The 21,183-nt window shown below is 40.9% G+C and overlaps 2 protein-coding genes across 3 annotated transcripts; both read left to right on the top strand.

Moving 5' to 3' along the window:
* The first annotated feature begins 4,147 nt into the window (after positions 1–4,147).
* LOC311302430 (microtubule cross-linking factor 3-like) lies at positions 4,148–11,591 on the top strand. The gene is made up of 7 exons (XM_084428307.1): positions 4,148–4,466; positions 5,178–5,883; positions 7,181–7,405; positions 7,572–7,730; positions 7,823–7,888; positions 8,330–9,562; positions 11,440–11,591. Exons 2-7 carry the CDS (start codon positions 5,203–5,205, stop codon positions 11,548–11,550), a joined length of 2,475 nt encoding a protein of 824 aa, XP_084284433.1. The 5' UTR covers positions 4,148–4,466; positions 5,178–5,202; the 3' UTR covers positions 11,551–11,591.
* LOC311302431 (uncharacterized protein) lies at positions 11,582–19,771 on the top strand. Of its 2 annotated transcripts, none has more exons than XM_084428309.1 (6): positions 11,582–12,064; positions 15,492–15,727; positions 16,389–16,799; positions 16,916–16,983; positions 17,161–18,031; positions 18,520–19,771. In XM_084428309.1, the coding sequence occupies exons 2-6, from the start codon at positions 15,584–15,586 to the stop codon at positions 18,721–18,723; spliced, it is 1,698 nt and encodes a 565-aa protein (XP_084284435.1). In that variant the 5' UTR covers positions 11,582–12,064; positions 15,492–15,583; the 3' UTR covers positions 18,724–19,771. The 2 variants fall into 2 exon arrangements, with proteins under 2 accessions (XP_084284435.1, XP_084284434.1); XM_084428308.1 differs by lacking the exon at positions 11,582–12,064 and adding an exon at positions 13,934–14,378.
* The last annotated feature ends 1,412 nt before the right edge of the window (positions 19,772–21,183 follow it).

The raw sequence follows: 21,183 nt of genomic DNA, 5'->3' as shown, positions 1-21,183 counted from the left end.
TTCGCTTGATGTGCGAGAACCAGCGAGGTTCATTCTTGTGTTACGCATCACGTTTGAGCTTCAGCAAGAACCAATGAGGTTCATTCTTGTATTACGCAGCACGTTTGAGCTTCTGCAAGAACCAATGAGGTTCATTCTTGTATTACGCAGCACGTTTGAGCTTCTGCAAGAACCAATGAGGTTCATTCTTGTATTACGCAGCACGTTTGAGCTTCTGCAAGAACCAATGAGGTTCATTCTTGTATTACGCAGCACGTTTGAGCTTCTGCAAGAACCAATGAGGTTCATTCGTATTACGCAGCACGTTTGAGCTTCAGCAAGAACCAATGAGGTTCATTCGTATTACGCAGCACGTTTGAGCTTCAGCAAGAACCAATGAGGTTCATTCTTGTATTACGCAGCACGTTTGAGCTTCAGCAAGAACCAATGAGGTTCATTCTTGTATTACGCAGCACGTTTGAGCTTCAGCAAGAACCAATGAGGTTCATTCTTGTGTTACGCATCACATTTGAGCTTCAGCAAGAACCAATGAGGTTCATTCTTGTGTTACGCAGCACGTTTGAGCTTCAGCAAGAACCAATGAGGTTCATTCTTGTATTACGCAGCACGTTTGAGCTTCAGCAAGAACCAGCGAGGTTCATTCTCGTGTTACGCATCACATTTGAGCTTCAGCAAGAACCATTGAGGTTCATTCTCGTGTTACGCATCACGTTTGAGCTTCAGCAAGAACCAATGAGGTTCATTCTTGTATTACGCAGCACGTTTGAGCTTCTGCAAGAACCAATGAGGTTCATTCGTATTACGCAGCACGTTTGAGCTTCAGCAAGAACCAATGAGGTTCATTCTTGTATTACGCAGCACGTTTGAGCTTCAGCAAGAACCAATGAGGTTCATTCTTGTATTACGCAGCACGTTTGAGCTTCAGCAAGAACCAATGAGGTTCATTCTTGTATTACGCAGCACGTTTGAGCTTCAGCAAGAACCAATGAGGTTCATTCTTGTGTTACGCAGCACGTTTGAGCTTCAGCAAGAACCAATGAGGTTCATTCTCGTGTTACGCATCACGTTTGAGCTTCAGCAAGAACCAATGAGGTTCATTCTTGTATTACGCAGCACGTTTGAGCTTCAGCAAGAACCAAACTGATCATGTCTCTTTAGAAAATGTGGACTAAACCGCTCAATTCTTATGGATTAATTTTACGAGCTTCAAAGTGGTAGTTGCGTAGCTGTCAATGGAGGGACAGAAAGTTTTTAGATTTTATTAAAAGATCTCCATGGGCCCTATTTTAACGATATAAGCTCATGGTCTAAAGTGCAAGACGCAAGTTCACTTAGGGCGTGTCCGAATCCACTTTTGCTAGTTTAACGCGCCAGGCACATGGTCTAAAAGGGTTGTCCCTATTCTCTTAGTAATGGGTGTGCTTTGGGATTTACGTGCGTTAAACCAATCAGAGTCTCATCTCCCATTTCCTTTAAATGCCAGTTGCGCTCGCACCATGGCGGATTCACTATTTACATGACGGAATTTGATAGTGGAAAGACCGAACACGTCTCCAGAGCGCAAACGGATCTGCTCATGCACGAGGTAAAAGTGCGCAAGCAGACCATCTACGGGACAAGCCGGATCCCACCATATCTTTATGTACGCGATAATAATCTTTTACATTGTAATCCTTTTCATTTTTATATTTGGCATATTTGTGTGCTGCTAAAAAGCAGAATGTATGCGCGTTGTGGACCCGCCTATAGGCACACATTACTAACGCGCTCTTTAAGTAAATTTAAAAAAAAAAATACAAATATTGGGCCATTGACTTAGACCAGGTTTCAGTTGGTCAATGGTGCAGTCTATTTTTGTTGAAACGGCTTTCAGACCAGCACGCCCATGGGCGCAAATGTATTTGCTATTTAAACAACGTGGCCAGGACGTGAAAATGATAACTGCGTCGGGCTGAAACTAGCAAAAAACACTTGCGTCGCACTTGGCGCTGCATTGCGCCGGGTGTAAGACAGGGCCCCATGTGTTACGAAGATGAACAAAAGTCTTAGGGGATTGGAACGACACGAGGGTGAGTAATTAATGACAGAATTGTCATTTTTGGGCGAACTATCCCTTTAATATCGCAATAGTTCTTCATAGGAACGGGAACGTAACAATTTTGCTATAAACTTAAATGACACATCAAATCTTGCAGTATGTTAGGAGAAATGTGATGTTCCCTTTTCCAAGTGATTAGAAAGAAAATCCTAATAACTTTTAATTGGAGGACAGGATGAAAGGTCTGGCCCCAGTCACATTCATCTTAGTTGTTCACAGACACTCTGCCTCCGTCTCTCTCCTTCCTGGACTTCTAATTAAGTGTCCTTTCGGCTGTGATGGAGCTCCCAGGCCAGAGCTTTGAGGGGTTGGGCAGACAGATCTGGTCTAATCAGGCCGTAAATTGGCTTTCGCTATAAAAGAGCTTATATCCACGTCAGAGCTTGTGGCGTTATTCGGGTCACTGCAGGAGAAACATACACTGGTATCAAACTAAAACTATTAAACAGACCGGATGGATGCAATAAATATGACATTTAGACATGACAAAAGCAATATTTCACAGGCATATATCCACCTGAAAGCAAGAAGTGTTCTATATGTAGTGAGCCAGAAAATAAAATAAATGTCCATTATGCAGGAAAAAAGAAGCAAATGCTTTTTAATCTGAGAAAACTTGTTCTTTTCAAGGAAAAGAAACTTTTTATTCCTTAAAATTTCTAATTTGTATTTCACAAGTGACCTTATTATTAGTTTAATTTAAAAAAATCTTACTGAGGGAACAAGAATTTCAAATGATTGCATATTTAAAATTATGCGATTTAACATGTATTTAAAACAACCAACAGAATCCATGTCAATGAAAAATGTAAAAATGTAAATGTAAAAATAAAAATCTTTGATTTTAAGCAAATTTCTTTAAATTGTGCATTTTAATTATAACCATTGTTAATTATGGACAGGCTTGCATGGGAAAATCTCCTCTGCCTGTTTCAGAAGCTTTAATACTTGACTGCAAAATACATTGAAACATTTTCATTTTTACTCCAGACACTGTATTATTTTGATACTCTAACCCAAGTACATAAAACATAATTTGTACTTTTTACACATTTTGCTCTACAAGTTAACTGTGCTGGTTAATCTAATAGTTTAGAAAAAATGCATTTGTTTAACTCATACTAGCATCTTTAAATGTGTATTATCCAAGCCCATTCTACAACCTCTCTCTCTCTCTCTCTCTCTCTCCCTCCCTCGTCTGAACAAGGATGTTTGTCAGTAAGCGGATTGCAGATAGGCCAGAGATTTCCACTGGCCCTATTAACAGAAAGTGGTTTCACCTTTCTCTCAACCTGTTCCACTGGTAATTTACATTACCTGAGATAATTGGCTCCTCGTTGTTTCTGTCTACACAAAAAGCCACCTATCATGGACTATACACAATAAGTGCAACACTATAACATTTCTAAATGGTACACATCTTCATGTACTATTCTTTTGAGATCATTGTAGGCTACTCTCTGTGAGACATACGTACAACGCAATTGGTGAGCATAAGGATGGATAGATATTGTAATTCACCACTGAATTTAAAACAGCATTCATAACTTATTTCAGTTCAGTACACAGATAGACAGACGGCGCTCTCTAGTGTTCACAGGTAGTATTTCAAACTGATATCAATGTGCAAATGACCTGAGACTCACTTGTGACTCACTGACATTTAAACAGTGCAATTATTTAAAGTGATAGTAAATGTGCTAACTGCATATGAGAGAGAGATTTACTTAAAACTCAGACCAAGTCCAGTGATTAACCAAGACTATGGGCCCTGAGAAAGTGTGAAAAAAAAAAAAAAAAAAAAACATTTTAAACAGCACATGCTCTAAATATTTGTTGTGCCTTCGCTGCTGAGGATATTTTCTGTTGTAGTTCGACTACTGGACTGACTGTGGCACAAACTGCAGACTGACCTTTTGAATCTATTCTTGGAGAATAGGTCGGTGGGATGACGCTGCACTTTCAGCTTATCTGTAAAGCAGCAAACTCCAGCAGCATCCAGTCTTCCTCATCCTCGGGGTTTAAAGGGACAGCACAACTGTGTACATCGACCTAGATGAAGAATATGGTCATATGTTTATAAGCCTATTAATAAACAGTCAATATCCTAATATGCATGCTAATAAATAACTTATAGTGGAAATTTAGCCCTAAACTAAAGTGTTACCGTGTGTTTATAAATAGGCCAATATTTATATTTACATAAAACAAAGTATTTTGAGAAAAGGTTCTCAGACTTCCTTATGTAACGTCACCTCATGAATATTAAACGTCAGTGTCTCGCGAGCCTAAGCAGTGCCTGGTACCCTCGGGCTGAATGGAACTGTCCCGCTCTCACAGGAAACAAATGAGCACAGTTCATAAACAGGTAAGAAAACATCGCGATATTTAATGTTCTTGGAGAATAACGCAACTTACGACTGCACCAAATATGTAACCATTATAGTAGCATGTATGCTTATTTGGACAAGTTATACACTTGCAAAGTAGAGAAAACATTATAGACTATAGGAAATGAAGTCTACTGCGACAGATCTCAAAAAACTTTACTGTCAAATACATGCAGCTACATATGTCTTTGAAATGAATGTTCATGTACATAGAACTCACCTAGGTCGATCTGTAAATGACATTAATTCACATTTTTTGTCCTCCTTTCCTCTAAAAATACTGGGTTGTTTCATCCCATGTTTGGAGCACATAATGGACAAACCCAACGGTTGTTTTACATTGTTACATTTATTTACAATTTTAAACCCAACCAACTATTGTTTGTGTGTGTGTGTGTGTGTGTGTGTGTGTGTGTGTGTGTGTGTGTGTGTGTGTGTGTGTGTGTGTTTTATTTTACCCAAATATCAGTTGAAACACAACTTGCTGAAAATTGCTGTTCTAATTCGATTATATTGCATATTGGTTTATATTATGAATTTTATTTATTAATTAAATGATATGCACACACACACACTTATAGCCATAAATATGTATAGGCCTACTGTAATGATGTACCTAGTTGTATTCTGCATTAACAAAGTGTAATATTTCGTTTTTTCCCTCTTAAATGTCATAAAATTGATAAAAGTGTTGTTGGAGGTCTGCGATATGAAATGATGAGCTCTGCCGCAAGTGGCGCTGCGGATTTTCCACCATCAGCGGACAGTACCGAAGGGAGGAGGAGACCGTCTCCCGGACAAAACCCCGTCAAACCGGCCTCAAAACCCAGCGCCAGCCGCTCCTCATCACCCGCTGCGTCAAAACTCGGAGGAAAAGGCGTTAAAGGCGTTAAAGGACGCGAGGGAGAGCAGGCGGCTCAAGAAGAGGCGCGTGAAGTGAGGGTGCGAGGTGCGGCAGCTGTTCGTGGTGCTGAAACTGAGGCGGTTTGGGAAACCGAGGAGCGGATTGATCGCCCTCCACCACCGGACACGCGCCGCGCGCTGCGTTTACCGTGCGTCAACAGAGACTCGTCCGCTACGCAGCCTGACGGCTCGTACGGTGGTGTTGTGAGGGGGGAAGAGAGAGAAAGAGAGGCCGCTGCGGGAGGAGAGTACGTGGGCTGTGGACCGGCCTTCTGGGGCGGAGGCTGTCTGCAGTCAGAGCTCATCCAGTTTCACATCAACAAGCGCTTGAAGAAAAGCGGCAGGATGCAGCGCACAGCGTCGGTCGAGACGCAACCGGGACCGGGACCCGCCGCACAGGCCACGAGCGCCGCAGACGAGCCCGTGACACAGCAGAATGAAGCCCTGCAGGACGAGATCGAGAGGTTGGAGGATGAAAACGAAGACCTTAAGGTTTGTTTGTTATACATGAGAAAATGTATGAAACACTAATTATGCTAAAATAAATATGGATGAATGAAAACATGATAGATAGATAGATAGATAGATGAAAATGGATGGATAGACAGTCTTTTTTTAAGAGCTGAAGATGATAGATAGATAGATAGATAGATAGATAGATAGATAGATAGATAGATAGATAGATAGAGGAAGATGGATAGATAGACAGTCTTTTTTAAGAGCTGAAGATGATAGATAGATAGATAGATAGATAGATAGATAGATAGATAGATAGATAGATAGATAGATAGATAGATAGATAGATAGATAGATAGATAAATAGATAGATAGATAGATAGATAGATAGATAGATAGATAGATAGATAGATAGATGAAGATGGATGGTCATACATAGTTCATAGATAGATAGATGGCCAGAGGAAGATTGATGGAGAGAGTTCTTAGATGATAGATAGATAGATAGATAGATAGATAGATAGATAGATAGATAGATAGATAGATAGATGGTCAGAGGAAGATGGATGGACATACAGAGTTCTTAGATAGATAGATAGATAGATAGATAGATAGATAGATAGATAGATAGATAGATAGATAGATAGATAGATAGATAGATAGTCAGAGGAAGATGGATGGACATACAGAGTTCTTAGATAGATAGATAGATAGATAGATAGATAGATAGATAGATAGATAGATAGATAGATAGATAGATGGTCAGATGAAGATTGATGGAGAGAGTTCTTAGATGATATATGCATGTACATTTTTGGATGACTGATTGCTTTTTAATTACTCCACTGCTCAGCAGGTTCATGGCAATATTGTTTTCCAAACACAATCTTGATTCCTGCTCAACCTGATAAATAGGAATTCTGGTGAATAGAAGAAAGAAAGCAATGATAAGCCTGCAGAGATGTTGTCCATCCATCTTGAAATCGGAAATAGCTCTACATAAACAGGACATACACATTATGACCGATGACCCAGTTTGGTTATGTGTCTTTTATTAACAAATTTTGGTCTATTTAAAAAATGTTGCCTTCTAAAAATGAACAGAACAATGAGAGAAATGCAACATTGTTCCAATTTAGCCTGTGTTAGAACAAAGCTAAATACAGTTGTGAAAACAGCCTTGGTTTTATTCAAAATATGCCCCCAATAATTTGCATGTTCAACCAAGGACTCATTAAACGTCATTTGTGGAAATAATGTAAAGCTTATTAAAATAATGCAACTGCAGTAATTGGAGAGCAGAAAGCTCTAATGAGCACACTGGTTTTCACAGAATGAGATTGAGGAGATGCGGACAGAGATGGAGGAGATGCGCGACACCTTTTATGAGGAGGACACCTGTCAGTTACAAGACATGCGGCGTGAGCTCGAGCGAGCGAATAAGAACTGCCGCATCCTTCAATACAGACTCCGCAAGGCTGAACGCAAACGACTTCGCTATGCACAAACTGGAGAAATTGACGAAGACCTCCTAAGGAGCTTAGAGCAAGATTTAAAGGCAAGTACCTATGTTTATATCTTTAAGGGCATGCACAGAAGGTCTATGATAAATTACCCATCCCCAATGACTTGTTTGCACAATTTCTATCTGATTATTAACTTGTCATTTAGTTGATGCTTCTATCCAAAGCAACCACTAAGCCACACCACCACCATTCTGACAGGTTGCCAAGGATGTGTCTGTGAGACTCCACCACGAGCTGGAGAATGTGGAGGAGAAACGAACAAAGACAGAAGAAGAAAACGAGCGATTGAGACAGAAACTTATTGAGGTGGAAGTCACCAAACAGGCCCTGCAAAATGAGCTGGACAAAGCCAAAGAAGTAGGAATACAAACACAAGTTAACACAGCACATCTAAATAGGTTTAAATACATATTAATTACATCGCATTCATATAAATTTGTTGTGTCCAGTCTCAGAAACGAAGAGGAAGCAAAGATGCACAAAAGCCTGAGAGGAAGACTCAGACTCCTACAGAGGTGAGGACAAAACACTGCTGTCAACCAGTATTGGGTCAAATGAAGACTGTTACTTTAAGTGACAAGCTCAAGCTCAAGCTCAAGTAGTTATGCAGCCTTTTGCAAAGAAATGAAGTGCACTGTAAACTATAGAGAGAATTAAAAGATAGCATGCACACAAAACATTTATTGCACCATAACATGTAAAGGTATGGTCACATTTACCATTACTCTTCAAAATGTCATGGGCGAAATTCAGACATTTCAGTAGAATGTACAGTAGAAACATTTCAGTGCAATCAGGAGTTTTACGTGAGAGTCCAAAAATTCTCCACACAAATTTCCTTTTGAAAGTGATTCATACATCGCTACACTATTGACAACAGACCTATTTTTGTCCGCAAAATCTTGTCGAAATTTCACTAATGGTCCCGCACCTTAACGCAACACTTCTGTCCACAGGAGGACAATGAGGACCTGAAATGCCAGCTGGCCTTCATTAAAGAGGAGGCTACTTTAATGAGAAAGAAAATGGCCAAGATTGACAAGGAAAAGGACCGTTTGGAACAAGAACTACATAAGTATCGTTCCTTCTATGGAGATCTGGACAGCCCTCATCCAAAGGGTGAAGCTGGTGGCCCACCCACAACAAGGGAATCAGAGCTGAAACTCCGCTTGCGATTGGTGGAAGAGGAGGCCAACATCCTGGGACGTAAAATTGTCGAATTGGAGGTTGAGAACCGTGGCCTGAGGGCGGAGTTGGATGATCTTCGAGGGGAAGATTCGTCCAATGGGGGCTTGTCCGGAGCGGAGGGAGGAATGGGGCGCGAGCAGGGGTCGGAGCTGTCGGAGCTGAGGCAACAACTGCAGTTGGTGGAGGATGAGGCGGAGCTTCTGCGGAGGAACCTGGCGGATGTAGAGGAACAGAATAAGAGAGTGACATGTGAGCTGAACAAACTGCGCTTTAAAGAGGGTACGAGGCATGCCTCGGCTGGTAATGCAATGAGTGCCGCCAATTTAGCAGGAGACAGCTCCAAAGCCGAGGCCTTGCAGGAGGAGCTGAAGGCAGCGAGGAAGCAGATCAATGAACTGAGTGGGAAAGTGATGCAGCTGCAGTACGAGAACCGTGTGCTGCTTTCCAACATGCAACGTTATGATCTATCAGCTCACCTAGCCGTCACGCCACGGGACAGTGACGCAGAGAGCGACACTGGTCTTGGAGTCGGAGGGCGTAGAGGTAGCGATGAAGACTCGTCTTCCTCTCGTCTTCCTCCCCATCGCAAACGTGAGGGTCCTGTTGGAGGAGAAAGCGACTCTGACGAAGTCCGCAACGCTCGGTGCCTCACGCCAACTCGCTCTCTCTATTCTCCTGAATCCGCCCGCCTCCTCTCGCGCTCCATTCGGGACAGACAACAGATGATTGACATCCGTGCCGAAGCAGAGCGATTGGGACGAACCATTGATCGGCTCATAGCCGACACCAGTACCATCATTGCAGAGGCACGGGTGTTCGTATCTAACGGGGATCTTTTCAGCCGTATGGAAGATGATGAGGACGGTGGCCGGATCAGGGAGCACGAGCTTCTCTACCGCATCAACGCTCAAATGAAAGCCTTCAGGAAGGAGCTACAGGGGTTTATAGACCGACTTGAAGTCCCAAAACCAGAGGAAAGAGATTCAGAAGAACCATTATCTGTGAGTCTGGCAAGAGTCTGTGTGTCTATGTGAAGCACAATAAGAATGTTTACCACATTGTAATGGTTAAATTCTGTCATTTACTCACCCTTGTGACTTTCTTTGGTGGAACAGTTAGCAGGGGCTGTCAAGCTCCTAAAAGGACAAAAAAGCATAATAAAAGTAGTCTGTACAAATCTCGCACTAAGTCTTCTAAAGCCATATACAGTACAGTAAAACCTTTGAGTGAGGAATAGATAAAAAGTTAGGGACTTTATTCACTGAAAATCTCATTTTTCCAATACATCAATAGCCATATTTCCACTGTCGGGCCAAAAGCGGGTGTGCTAGTGTGTGCCATATAAATAGTCACGTTTCCACTGTCACTTCCAAGGCTTGATCGGGCTTTCTTGGGGCCAACGGCCGGGGTTTTTTGCCCACCGAATACCTTGGTCCAAAGCTGGCCAACTGGGGCTCGAGGAGTGATCATGAACAAAGGCGGAGTTTAGGAGACGGTCAACACCGCTGTTCATTTCCATTGTTATTATTATCAGGCTACCAACTTCAACATTTAAGACATTTTAAACTATTTCCATCTCAAAACTCACATTCATAGTGTTTGAAATAACTTTCTTGTGATCCAATGTGGATTCTAATCACCGTATGAGGCAGAAATATATTTATATGCGATGCTAAAGGCTACTTATGCTTACCATTCGATAATAAATACATGTTTATGGAAAATACCAGAGACTGCTTGAAGAATGTAGACAAATCATATATAACCGTGTGTTTATTTGGTTTAATGTTTTATCTTTCTCTTCCCTGTGCCTTTGTTGAGACCGCACTAATACATCCGCATATGTCATTAAAAACATGCACTCCGGTTAACTCGCATAACTAATAACTCCTGTTTTCTTCTCGTGAGCTCCCTCTGTTGCTCTGGCTGAAAGGATAACAGTATAGTGAGAGTGAGAGACAGAGAGATCGCTCAAACCTCCTCAGAGTGCATAAAAATGAATAGAAATGTCACTCTTTTTAAAGAAATGTGACGTTTTATAAATATTTTCCTAAATGTGTAAGCCTTGGACTAAAAAGCCTTAATGGAGTTGTTTTGTGCATTCCTGTGATAGCAAATAAATGGAAGCAGATGCAACTGAATAGGTGTGTGTTCTCTTTTTATGTGAAATGGTAAATACCATTTTGATGAAATGGTGGGGTTGTGTAACGTCGTTCTATGGAGGCGTGTTAAGGGCTGGTTTTAGGGTAGCGGAGCTACTGGCCTGACAGTGGAAAAGCGGCTTGCCAGAACCAATGACATTTGATGTTACTGATGTAAAACTTTACTGAAATGTACGGAAACACAAATGAGATATGATTTACATAAGAGCATTTTTGTTAGTTGAATTAAGGTTTAAATAAAATAAAACATAAATATTAGATGAAAATTTTAAACTAAAATTGGAAAGTTTAAGTTGTAGTACTAAAATCTCTTCAACTAAAACTGAAATATAAATTAAAGCTAAATAGAAATATAAAAAACTAATAAAAAGTGAATATTTTCAGTGAATTATAAATTATATTTTAATCTGTTCATCAAACAAAATCTATTTGAAGTTTGAGCAAAAAAGAGAATCGCAGGGTGAGTAAATTATGACAATTTATTATTTTTTTGGGTGAACTATTGGCTAACAGAGAGTCCATTGCCTGATTGCTTTTAACATTTAGCAAAATAACAAAGCATAGTTTTGTGATTTGACAAGATTTTTGTAAACTATGCAAATAGAAAATGTTAATGGCTATAATATCTTAACCTTTCTCTCTTTCTCTGATCCTGTCTTCCCACACACCCCTGTTTTTTAATGCATGTTCGTTAATCCTGTCGGTTATTCATCCAGATGTTTCAGCCCATCATTTTATTCATCCTCATTCTAGTGTTGTTCTCCTCACTCTCCTATGCCACCATTTTTAAACTTGTATTTCTTTTTACCCTCTTTTTTGTCCTGTGATCGCCATCCGTCCACTCATTAGCATAGTCTCGCCCTTTGTTTCGTTTGTTTGTCAATGTTGTGTATGTCACCATGGTTGGAGAATCACAGGACAGTCACTTTCCAAGCACAGACAGCACGCTTAAGCACAGAAGTCTGCAAAACCTTCATTTCCAAAACGCTGGAGGCTGTTTTACCCAAATTACAGACATACGGCTGCCATTGGAAGGCACATCATCGAGATGAATTTTTTTAGCAAATAAAGACTTTTATACATCATGAAAAACATTACATGCATTTGTCAAATTGAAGACATAAATATTATTGAGGCACTGGAAACTACATTACCCAGAAGACATTTCTTTCATTGAGGCTATCTGGCACATTGACACTTGGCTTTGCCACCAAAGACTTGCAACGAAATATGCAACTGCATTTACCATTGAGGAGCACATGACCACATTGGCCAGAATGCCAGCCACTGCACTCTTAAGAGACATCAGCTGGAATGATTACCTGTTAGAAGCATGCAAAGGTGAGTAAGAACATGGTATTCAATTGTACGGTCAGAGAGGACATGCATACACATGGAAGGATAGACAATAAATGACAGGTAGGAACTAGGAATCATCTGTTTGCACGTGTAATTTGCGTGACAAGAACAACAGTTTTGCATAGATAGATGAATAGGAACCTGAACCTCAAGAACCTGAGGAAATTGTATCAGAAATGTTGCATAACACGTTTCATGTGATATGCTAAATAACAGCTGGGGCTTGGGTGTGGGAAAGTGCTTATGTACATGATAGCAGTATGCAAAAAGCCCCTTCTGTTGCACCAGAGCTGGATCAGTCTCTTGCTGAACGTGCTCCTCATTCCAGCAAGCCTATTATGGAGGCGTTACTCATCAGCAGTTTGAACATCAGAGCTTGCTTTCTTTATGAGTTTATTTAGCTTGTTGGCATCTCCAGTTTTAATCTCTGTTGACGGACCCGAATCTTCTCAAGTCTTCGGCAGTAGTTCCTTAGTAAGTTCCTTAGTATTTAAAGGGATATTTCTCCCAAAAATTTAAATTCTGTCATTGATTACACTCCCTCATGTCTTTCTAAACACGTAAGACTTTTGTTCATCTTCTGAGGACAAATGAAGATCTTTTTTTTATTAAATCTGAGCTATTTCTGTCCCTCCGTTGACAGCTAAGCAACTACCACTTTGAAGCTTCAAAAAGTTCATAAAGAGATCGTAAAACTAATCCATATGAATTGAGCGGTTTAGTCCAAAATTTTCAAAGAAACATGATCGCTTTATATGATGAACAGATTGAATTTAGGCTTTTATTCACATTTAAACATTGATCAACTCACATCAGTTGTGGTAAACGTAAGCTCAAGCATGTTCGCTTGACGTGCGAGATCCAATGAGGTTCATTCTTGTGTTACGCATCACGTTTGAGCTTCTGCAAGAACCAATGAGGTTCATTCTCGTGTTACGCATCACGTTTGAGCTTCTGCAAGAAACAATGAGGTTCATTCTCACACGTCAAGCAGGTTCGGTTGAGCTTCTGTTTATGTTTGCTGATCAATATTTATGTGTATAAAAGCCTAAATTTAACCTGTCCATCATATAAAGCGATTTTGTCTCTTCAGAAAATTAGGACTAAACCGCTGAATTCATATGGATAAGTTGAATTAGGACGATCGCTTTATGAAGTTTTTGAAGCATCAAAGTGGTAGTTGCGCAGCTGTCAATGGAGCTGTTCTCATTTTTGCATTGGGTTCACAATTTATTTGGATCCCCAAAAAACATTTGTTTTGTTTTGGTTTAGATGGGTCTAGGTTATTTACAAGACAATTAAACTTAAAGAACAGCAACTCATCTGTTTTCTAGAATGAGTCTCTTTTTGGAATTTGGAAATTGCTTCTCATTTTCCTGCCAGCTGAAAGTAACATTAGTGAAAAACAGTCAAACATACATCTCTGGTTTTGACAGTTTTACTGTGTCTCCATTCTCCGAGGTTTTTTGCTTTGTTGTTTTCCTTTCTGCATTATTGTGCCTGGAAACTATTTGAGTCAGCGGCCAATATTAGGGCTGAACTGTCGGCTGACTGGTTATTGCACAACAGCTACATGTGTCAAATAAATACAAGCGTGAGGCGCCCATTAAGAACCGCGGACAGCACACTTAGTATCCGCTAATTCTGTACGGTGGTATCTTAAAAATAAAATGGACAGAGTGTTTTGATAGTCACAAATAGCCCAGTTGCCTGTTAGGATTAGTAGAAATCGAAACAACTGGAATAGGAGTCACAAGACTGCAATCTGCCAAGTCCTAAAAGCAGACTAGCAACAGTTTCACAGAGGTGGGGTAGAACTGGGCATTTTAAAATAGCCATGTAAACACTCTCCCTCTGCCTTTGTAATTTTAACCTAGAATGTCGGTGACGACAGTCTCTTGCATGGAGACCACAAATGCTGGAATAAATCTGACATTATGACACCGGACACCTAGTGGGTCTGACGTCGCAGGGGTAAATACTTAGAGTCACTATAAAGCCCCGGGGCCCCCTCAGGACTACAGTTGTTTACCCCTGAGCTCCGGACAGAGGAAACATTTAAGATCCTATACGCAGGACTTTTACGTCACGCCGTGGGGCATCTGACTCCGGGGTCTTTTGCGCTGTTACATGCTGGTCGAGTGTAGGAGCTTTCAAAGAAGAGGTGGCACTGAAACAAGAGTGATCTTGATATAAGAGACGAACCTGTACTTGAGCAACATACTCATATTCTGGAGCATCAGTTCATCACAAGCTCATGAGAGGGAATTACCGGAGGAACCAATAATTTTAACTGGTAAGGATTAAGAAAGCTTGTAGACAAGAACGGAACAGTCTTTTAAAGCCTTTAAAGTATGAAATTATTACTACTACTTGTAACTCCTTAGAAGCTTTTTAACTTTTCTGTGATCTTTCAATTGGGCTGAAAATGTTATACAACGTTAAGAACCTTGCAGCCACACTGGTCACACTTTACACTAAAAGTATTTACATTACTGTATTTACATACGTAAGTGCATATACTTTTTTTTTTGGAACTGTCTGTAAATACAGTATTAGTAGTATGACTATTGTAAGTGTGCATGCATGTTGTAATATAAACCGGTACACACTTACTCTCTATGTCTTTTTAGTTTTATGACACATAATTGCAAAGGGTATAAATATCCCTCAATGCCTACGTCATATGGCGGTACATTCTGGCAATTTTATGAGTTAAACTGGGTGTCATGTTCCTTGATGGCAGAAAAGTCCATCCTTAAATCACTTGCCGTAAATCACAGCTGTGTTACAGAATAACTCAGTGACGTTACCACGGAAAGGATGCAACTATTCTGAGCTCATCCAAGCGGGTAAAGGGTTCTTCACTTGCTTGGAACTTTGACCTCATCCCTATCCCGAAAGAAGTGGTGTTACTTCATAGTTAAAGATTTAAGCTGGCTGTAAGGTGTAGGTTCCTATTTTGTAAGGGGCAACCAATTACCCTTTACTACTGTGCCCTTGATCAAGAGAGATCAGGTTACCCCAGGGAGACTGTCCATGTTATAAAACTGACTTCAGAATCCCTGAAGTCCCTTCAGGTAACTTGAGCATGTCTAATGAAGTTGGTGTGTAAAGAACGTGCTGACAATTTTGACAGTTAAGGGCTGGTTTGAAGGACAGGGAATGCATATAGAAATGAGTCAAAGTTTTAAAGCAGGTGTCCAGAGCAAATAGCTGGGATTTTGTTTCCTTTTATAAGTGTACTTGAATGCAAAACAATCAGGAAGACTTCACTAATGTTTAGACTCATAACACCTTTGAACTGCAAAGCAATCCACAGTTGACACAGTAGAATTCATTTATTTACTTAAGAGTAACTAATCAATAGGCTGTTTCTCAGTGATGAATGTCTTTTTTGTCTTCATAGAGGTATTGGTGGACTTGCCAATGTGGTCACTCCAGTGACCTTTCAGGAATTGCAGCATAATATTCTGAGCACAGACAAGCAAGCGCAAAAGAATGGCCGCATTGGAATTGCACTGTGGGCCGGAGCCCAGGAGTTGTGTGTGGGGTGGAGAGAGAGCTGACCTGCTTGATAGTTTTGACTCCGAGATGCAGGAATGGGAAGATCAGCTACAAGACATGCAGAGGAAGATTGAAGAGGTGAGAAAAACTTTCAACTGCAGCGACGCCAGTCAGTGTGACAGAATCCATCTCCATATCTAGAGAGAGAGAGAGAGAGAGAAACTCATCCCGATCTTTATTTAAAGATGTAAATAAACATAAAAATATGATGCTCTGATTTGACTATAAACAATGCCAAAAGATCCAGTAGCCCTGCAATCCTGCATTTACTAGAGTCCATGAAGTTGTTTATGTTGTGATAGTGGCCACTAACTAGGATCGGGATGGGCTGAAAGGGCCTTGACCTCCTGTTGCCAAAGTTGGCTGCATCTCTTGGATATAATAATAGGTGTTTCGCCCTCCATCTGGTCCATGACTTTGACAGATGTAAACAAGTTTATTAAACCCAAAGGGATAGGAGTAACAGACAACCCAAAAACATTTACACACTCTCTCTCTCTCTCAAGTGAGTATGTTGTTATTGGTAGATTGATTAACCTTTAAGCAAATAACCTTTCTTACTGACCCCTTTCTGAAGAAACCTCATGCTGTTTTTTTAAGCAAAGATTGCATGTCCAGACATTATACCAGTAGTATTTGCTGACTTGTGCATTTGAAACATTTGCTTTCATGTAGGCAAAAAAAAAATCATGCTTTGCAGCTGCTGAGTTTGTCTCTAATATTATGATATGTATTTCAGTTGTACAACGAGGTCAAAGCACGAAGAGAAGCCAGCGAAAGCAGCACAAGCAATGTCACAAACAACAAAAGCCTGGACATTACTTTGCTTCCTGTCAACTCTCAGTATAGACACCAGGCCAATGGTTATCATGAACCCCATGGTCACCCCAACAACAACCTCCCAATTCGTCAGTGCAATGAAGTACGAGCAGATCGTTCAGTTATGCAAAGCCTTGGGTTTCACCACCCGAATGATTGCTATAATGGCTCCAACAATTACACACTTAATTCCCTGAGCAACAGCAGCCATTATCCTGCCAGTTGTCATGATCTTGAAAGGCAAGATGCCACCCTAGACATCCTCAATGGATATCTCCAACAGGGCCCGCATTTTGGAAAGAACTTAGGGAATCTTGGAAATCCAAATGCAGTGAGTACCTCTCACACTATTTATCAATCTATCCTTCATCTAGACTCTTAAACCCCAAGGATTTGGTACCTTTGATATCCCTCTTATATCCCATATCTCCCTCTTTTTGCTATCAGAACCCCAAGGTATATCCAGTTACACACAGTTATCAAGATAGCATGAAGACTAGCCTGGTGACAAACAGGTAAAGTTTGCTATCTCAATGCTACTTTCCTATCTCAATTTATCAGAATGAATCCTATTGTTTGTCTTATCATCATGCATGTTTCTTGTTGGATGATTGACCAATTATAAGTGTTCGCCCAATTCCCTTTTGTGACTACTTTTGATTGATTTTGGTTGATTTGTCTTTTCACTTCAGGACTGCCTCATGTGTAGTTCTGGATGAGTTTGAGGAGGCTGAGAATAACAAGAACAAGAAATCAAGTTGGGATGACTCCCAAGCCCGCCATGTTAGCTGGAAAGACCCAGTTTCATCAAACGAGCTTCCCCCTAAAAATTCAGGTGCCAAACTGGCAATCAGACAGAGAGATGCTTCTCCTGTAACCCCTCGTTCCACTCACCATGAGTCATCACAACAACCTGACAGAAAGTGCCTCTTGCTTGACAGGAAATCTGGCAGCCCATCAGTGTTGCGTAAGTTTGGTGCAATGTTGCAGGAGAACGAGGGGAAAACCCTGATAGAGGATGGTCTTGTGACCACAGTTGTCTCCACTGAACCTCCGAGGCACACCAGCACTCCCATTTGCCAGAGCAAGTTTGACGCCAAGCGGGCATCCACACGTGCGCCCGTCCAGAAATGCCTTGCAAACTGTGACATACTGGTAGCAGAACTGGAGTCCAGCCAGGAGCCTTGGGCAGCTGGTCCTTCTAGACACCACCTGAATGGAGACAGAGACAGTGGGAGGGGTGGTAGTACTCTTGAACAGTATAGTTTGGCATATAACTCAAGCCCATCACAGTCTCACCTTAAATCGAAGTATCACAAGGCGCCTCCAGGGCCAAAAGCCCACAAAGCAGGCTTCCAGGGTGAGGACCTATTGTCTGACTACCAGATGGTGGAGAGGATTCTGGCAGCAGGAACTCAAAACTTCAGTAAGATACACGCAGGGCTTGGTGTTGATAAGATGAGACAGGGAAATGACAACTTGGAGCAACTTCTAGAAATGATGGAAATAGAGAACAACAGAAGTCAGAGGGCCACATTCACCCAGCAACTGGACACCAATCAGGTGAAGAGGGTATTCAAATGTGATCTGCACACACACTACATTACAATGCAGTATTCATCCTTGTCTGAGTGATGGTGCAATGGTAGTGCTCATGCTCTCGGCCAGTGTTCCTCATTCCTGGGTCTGGAGAGCCACTTTCTTGAAGAGTTTAGTTCCAACTCTGCTCCAACACGATTGGGTAATTCTGGTTATTTGTAAATGAAATTAAATTCAGGTAAAGCCAAACACCTCAATTAGTTACTTCAGTCATGTTTAAATAAAGTTGAAACTAAACTCTGCAGGAAAGTGGTTCTCCAGGACCAGGAATGAGGAACCCTGCTCTGAGCTGTAGTGCTCCCGATCCCATTCACCCTTACACTACTTTCTTTTCTGTTTCCTCTAACCTGCCAATTAAAGAAACATATTGGTACATAAAATGCAAGAATATTCACCCAAGTATTGATCATTTATGCACAAAGATACTTACATTAAAAATGTTTCCCCTCCAGGTCAACCACGAGTCATCTGCTGCCCCCAGCAGTAGCAATTTTTCCCGTCCTGCTAGACCAGCCAATCAACGCCGTCCATCCAGGTGGGCAAAGCATACCCCCTCAAGCAAAATCGCCCACACATCCTGCCCATCAAGTCCTGGGCTTAAAGCCAAACAGTTCTTGAATTCATTTTCCCGGCACACAGAAACGGTGATCATGTGACCAGGGTAGAACAACATTGAATGGACACGTAAAAGGACAGACGAACCTTCGACCTTTTGTAGAACATGATCTACTTTTTTGTATATAACCACCACAACTTCAAAAGAACATTATTGCAGCCTGCTAGGATGGCCTATGATATTTTCATTAAATAACTTCAAAAGGATACTGTTTTCATTCAACTCTACGCTGTTTGAAGTGCTTTGGAAAGAAACTTGAGTGGAAATTCTCTGACCTGGTGAACTTCTGTGCCTATGAACCTTTCATTGCCTTTTTCTCTTCATTTCTTTCTGTCATTCTCATTACATTTTGTATTATTTTACTATTTTTTTCTATTTTCCTGAGTGCTTTGTGTACGGTTCAGTTCTTTGGGTGCCATGTAGGGCATTTTTTGTAACCATATAAGCATGTATGCAACACGCATAACATATTTAAGCATACATGGCAACATGGAGTTATTGAGCCTTATCTATTATGCATTATCTGTAAAGGCGTGTGCAAATGTTTTGATGTTCTGTCAAAGTCCATTTCAGTGCTGCATTAGTGCTTCATAATATTGACATACAGAGGTCGTAATGGGCTCATAATCGTTTTTAAGCCTTATTTGACTGCGCCTGACGTGGGCTGTAACCACGCGGTGCATGGCACCTTTCTGCGGGAACATGTCTGCATTCTCCAGCCTTGTAAAAAAAAAATCATAAGTTCAACATCTGTGAAAAGTAAATTATGTCTTTTGACCATATTATAATGAAGAAATGCTTCGGAATGTTTATTTAATGTTGTGATATGATCCTTACAAAACCGTGATGCTTTTTGTCTTTTTTTCTTTCTTTCTCTGTATAATAAACGCAAGTGCTTTGACGAGTCAGTGAAACGCTTGAACTTAAGACTCTGTACACTTCATTGTTTTTGTTTTTAGTGGCGATTGCTAATATTAGCACTAATATTCCTTTTCTGATCAGCGTGCTATTACATTCCCTTGTGATCTGGCTAGCTGATTTTCACCTGGAAGACAATAAAACAGGCAACTTATGGATCAACCCAAATCATCTAGGGACTTGGGAGTGGGTTCTTTTGACTTTTAGCCAGTAAGCAACCACATAGCAATGTGTTAACAACCACTCTGAGCACCCTAATAATTACATAGCAACAAACTTGCAACCACCAATAATATCCTAGTAGCATCTCAGCAACTTGTCCAAGGGCTTGTTGTTCAGAAATGTAAAAATCTAGTATAGTTTCCTGAGAATATGGCAACAGAGTACAATTTTCTTCTTACATCACTCATTTTCCTAAAAAGCAAAAGACGCTTCATGCCAACATTGAACCCTCTTTAATTATCTCCTTGTTAAACAGTATTAACATTGCTCTTATCCTACATTACTAAAAGCTATTAGGAAGTGTCCTGTTCCTCATTCAGGGTCCTAATGTAGCTTACTCTTACTGAGCTTTGCTCTCTCTCTTTGAGCCCTGCTCTCCCGGTTACTCGACCCGCTGCTGAAATGTTGCACCTGTGCCCGAAATATGAAGCGTGACGATGTTTTGGTGCCAGAAATCTTAGACGTGTCAGTGCTAACGGGGACGTGTGATGTCCAGGGGGCATCTCTCGCTCGTCTCACTCTGAATCTGTAAATGAGCAATAAAGGCTTCCCTTCATCATAACACCACCCTGGAAGCACAGAGCAGTATCTTAATGAGGTCTTTAGATATAGATAGATGTTCACAACTTACATGTGAGGTCTTCATAGCACGCCACATGAACTTCTTGTGATTATAGGACAGGAGTAACCTGGGATTAAATGCATTGCACATTTCTTGCTGAGCACAAGCCCTGAGCCTTAACCCCTTAACCACCACCTTTTCATCCTTGAAAACCTGATGTTTGTGTGAGTGGTACTTTGCTTACCCAAACAAAACTCTTTGCCAGGATGTTTGTCAAGTGGTTGCAAAGGTGTTTCTTCAGCTAGGGCATTGCTGAGTAGTTACTTGCAGACCAAATAGCTAAATCTTTTATATATTCTGAGGTAAGCTGTAAACTGAAGTAATAGCAAAGGCGATGCCTTAGCAAATGACTAAAGGAATGATAAGACGTGGCAAAGACGTCTCTGTGCAATTGGTGAATTACCAATGTCTAATCCTGGACAGCAGAACACGGCTATATAAAGCTCTGTAAGTGAACGCTGATCTCAGATCATCTCGGCCAGTGTCACCTGCTGTTGTAGAAGTGTATGGGGAACCGCTTGAATGTGTAAGAGTTGCCCAGTAACACATCTGTGATGTCAGAGAGGAAAGACAACCAGTAAGGAGCCCTTCAGATGTCTTGCCATGTGTCTCCGGCTGCAGTACACTACATAAAAAGAGAAAGAGAGATATACGATTATGCAAGTAAATGATTATTAGATACAATAGTGGCCTAAAATCTTTCAAGCAAATCAAATGCTTCTAACTATGTGAGTTTGA

Source organism: Rutilus rutilus (genome assembly GCF_951802725.1).
Source record: "Rutilus rutilus genome assembly, chromosome: 13".
Taxonomy (NCBI): Eukaryota; Metazoa; Chordata; class Actinopteri; order Cypriniformes; family Leuciscidae; genus Rutilus; species Rutilus rutilus.
The sequence above is the reverse complement of the archived record's forward strand: the minus strand, read 5'-3'. Positions and strand labels throughout refer to the sequence as shown.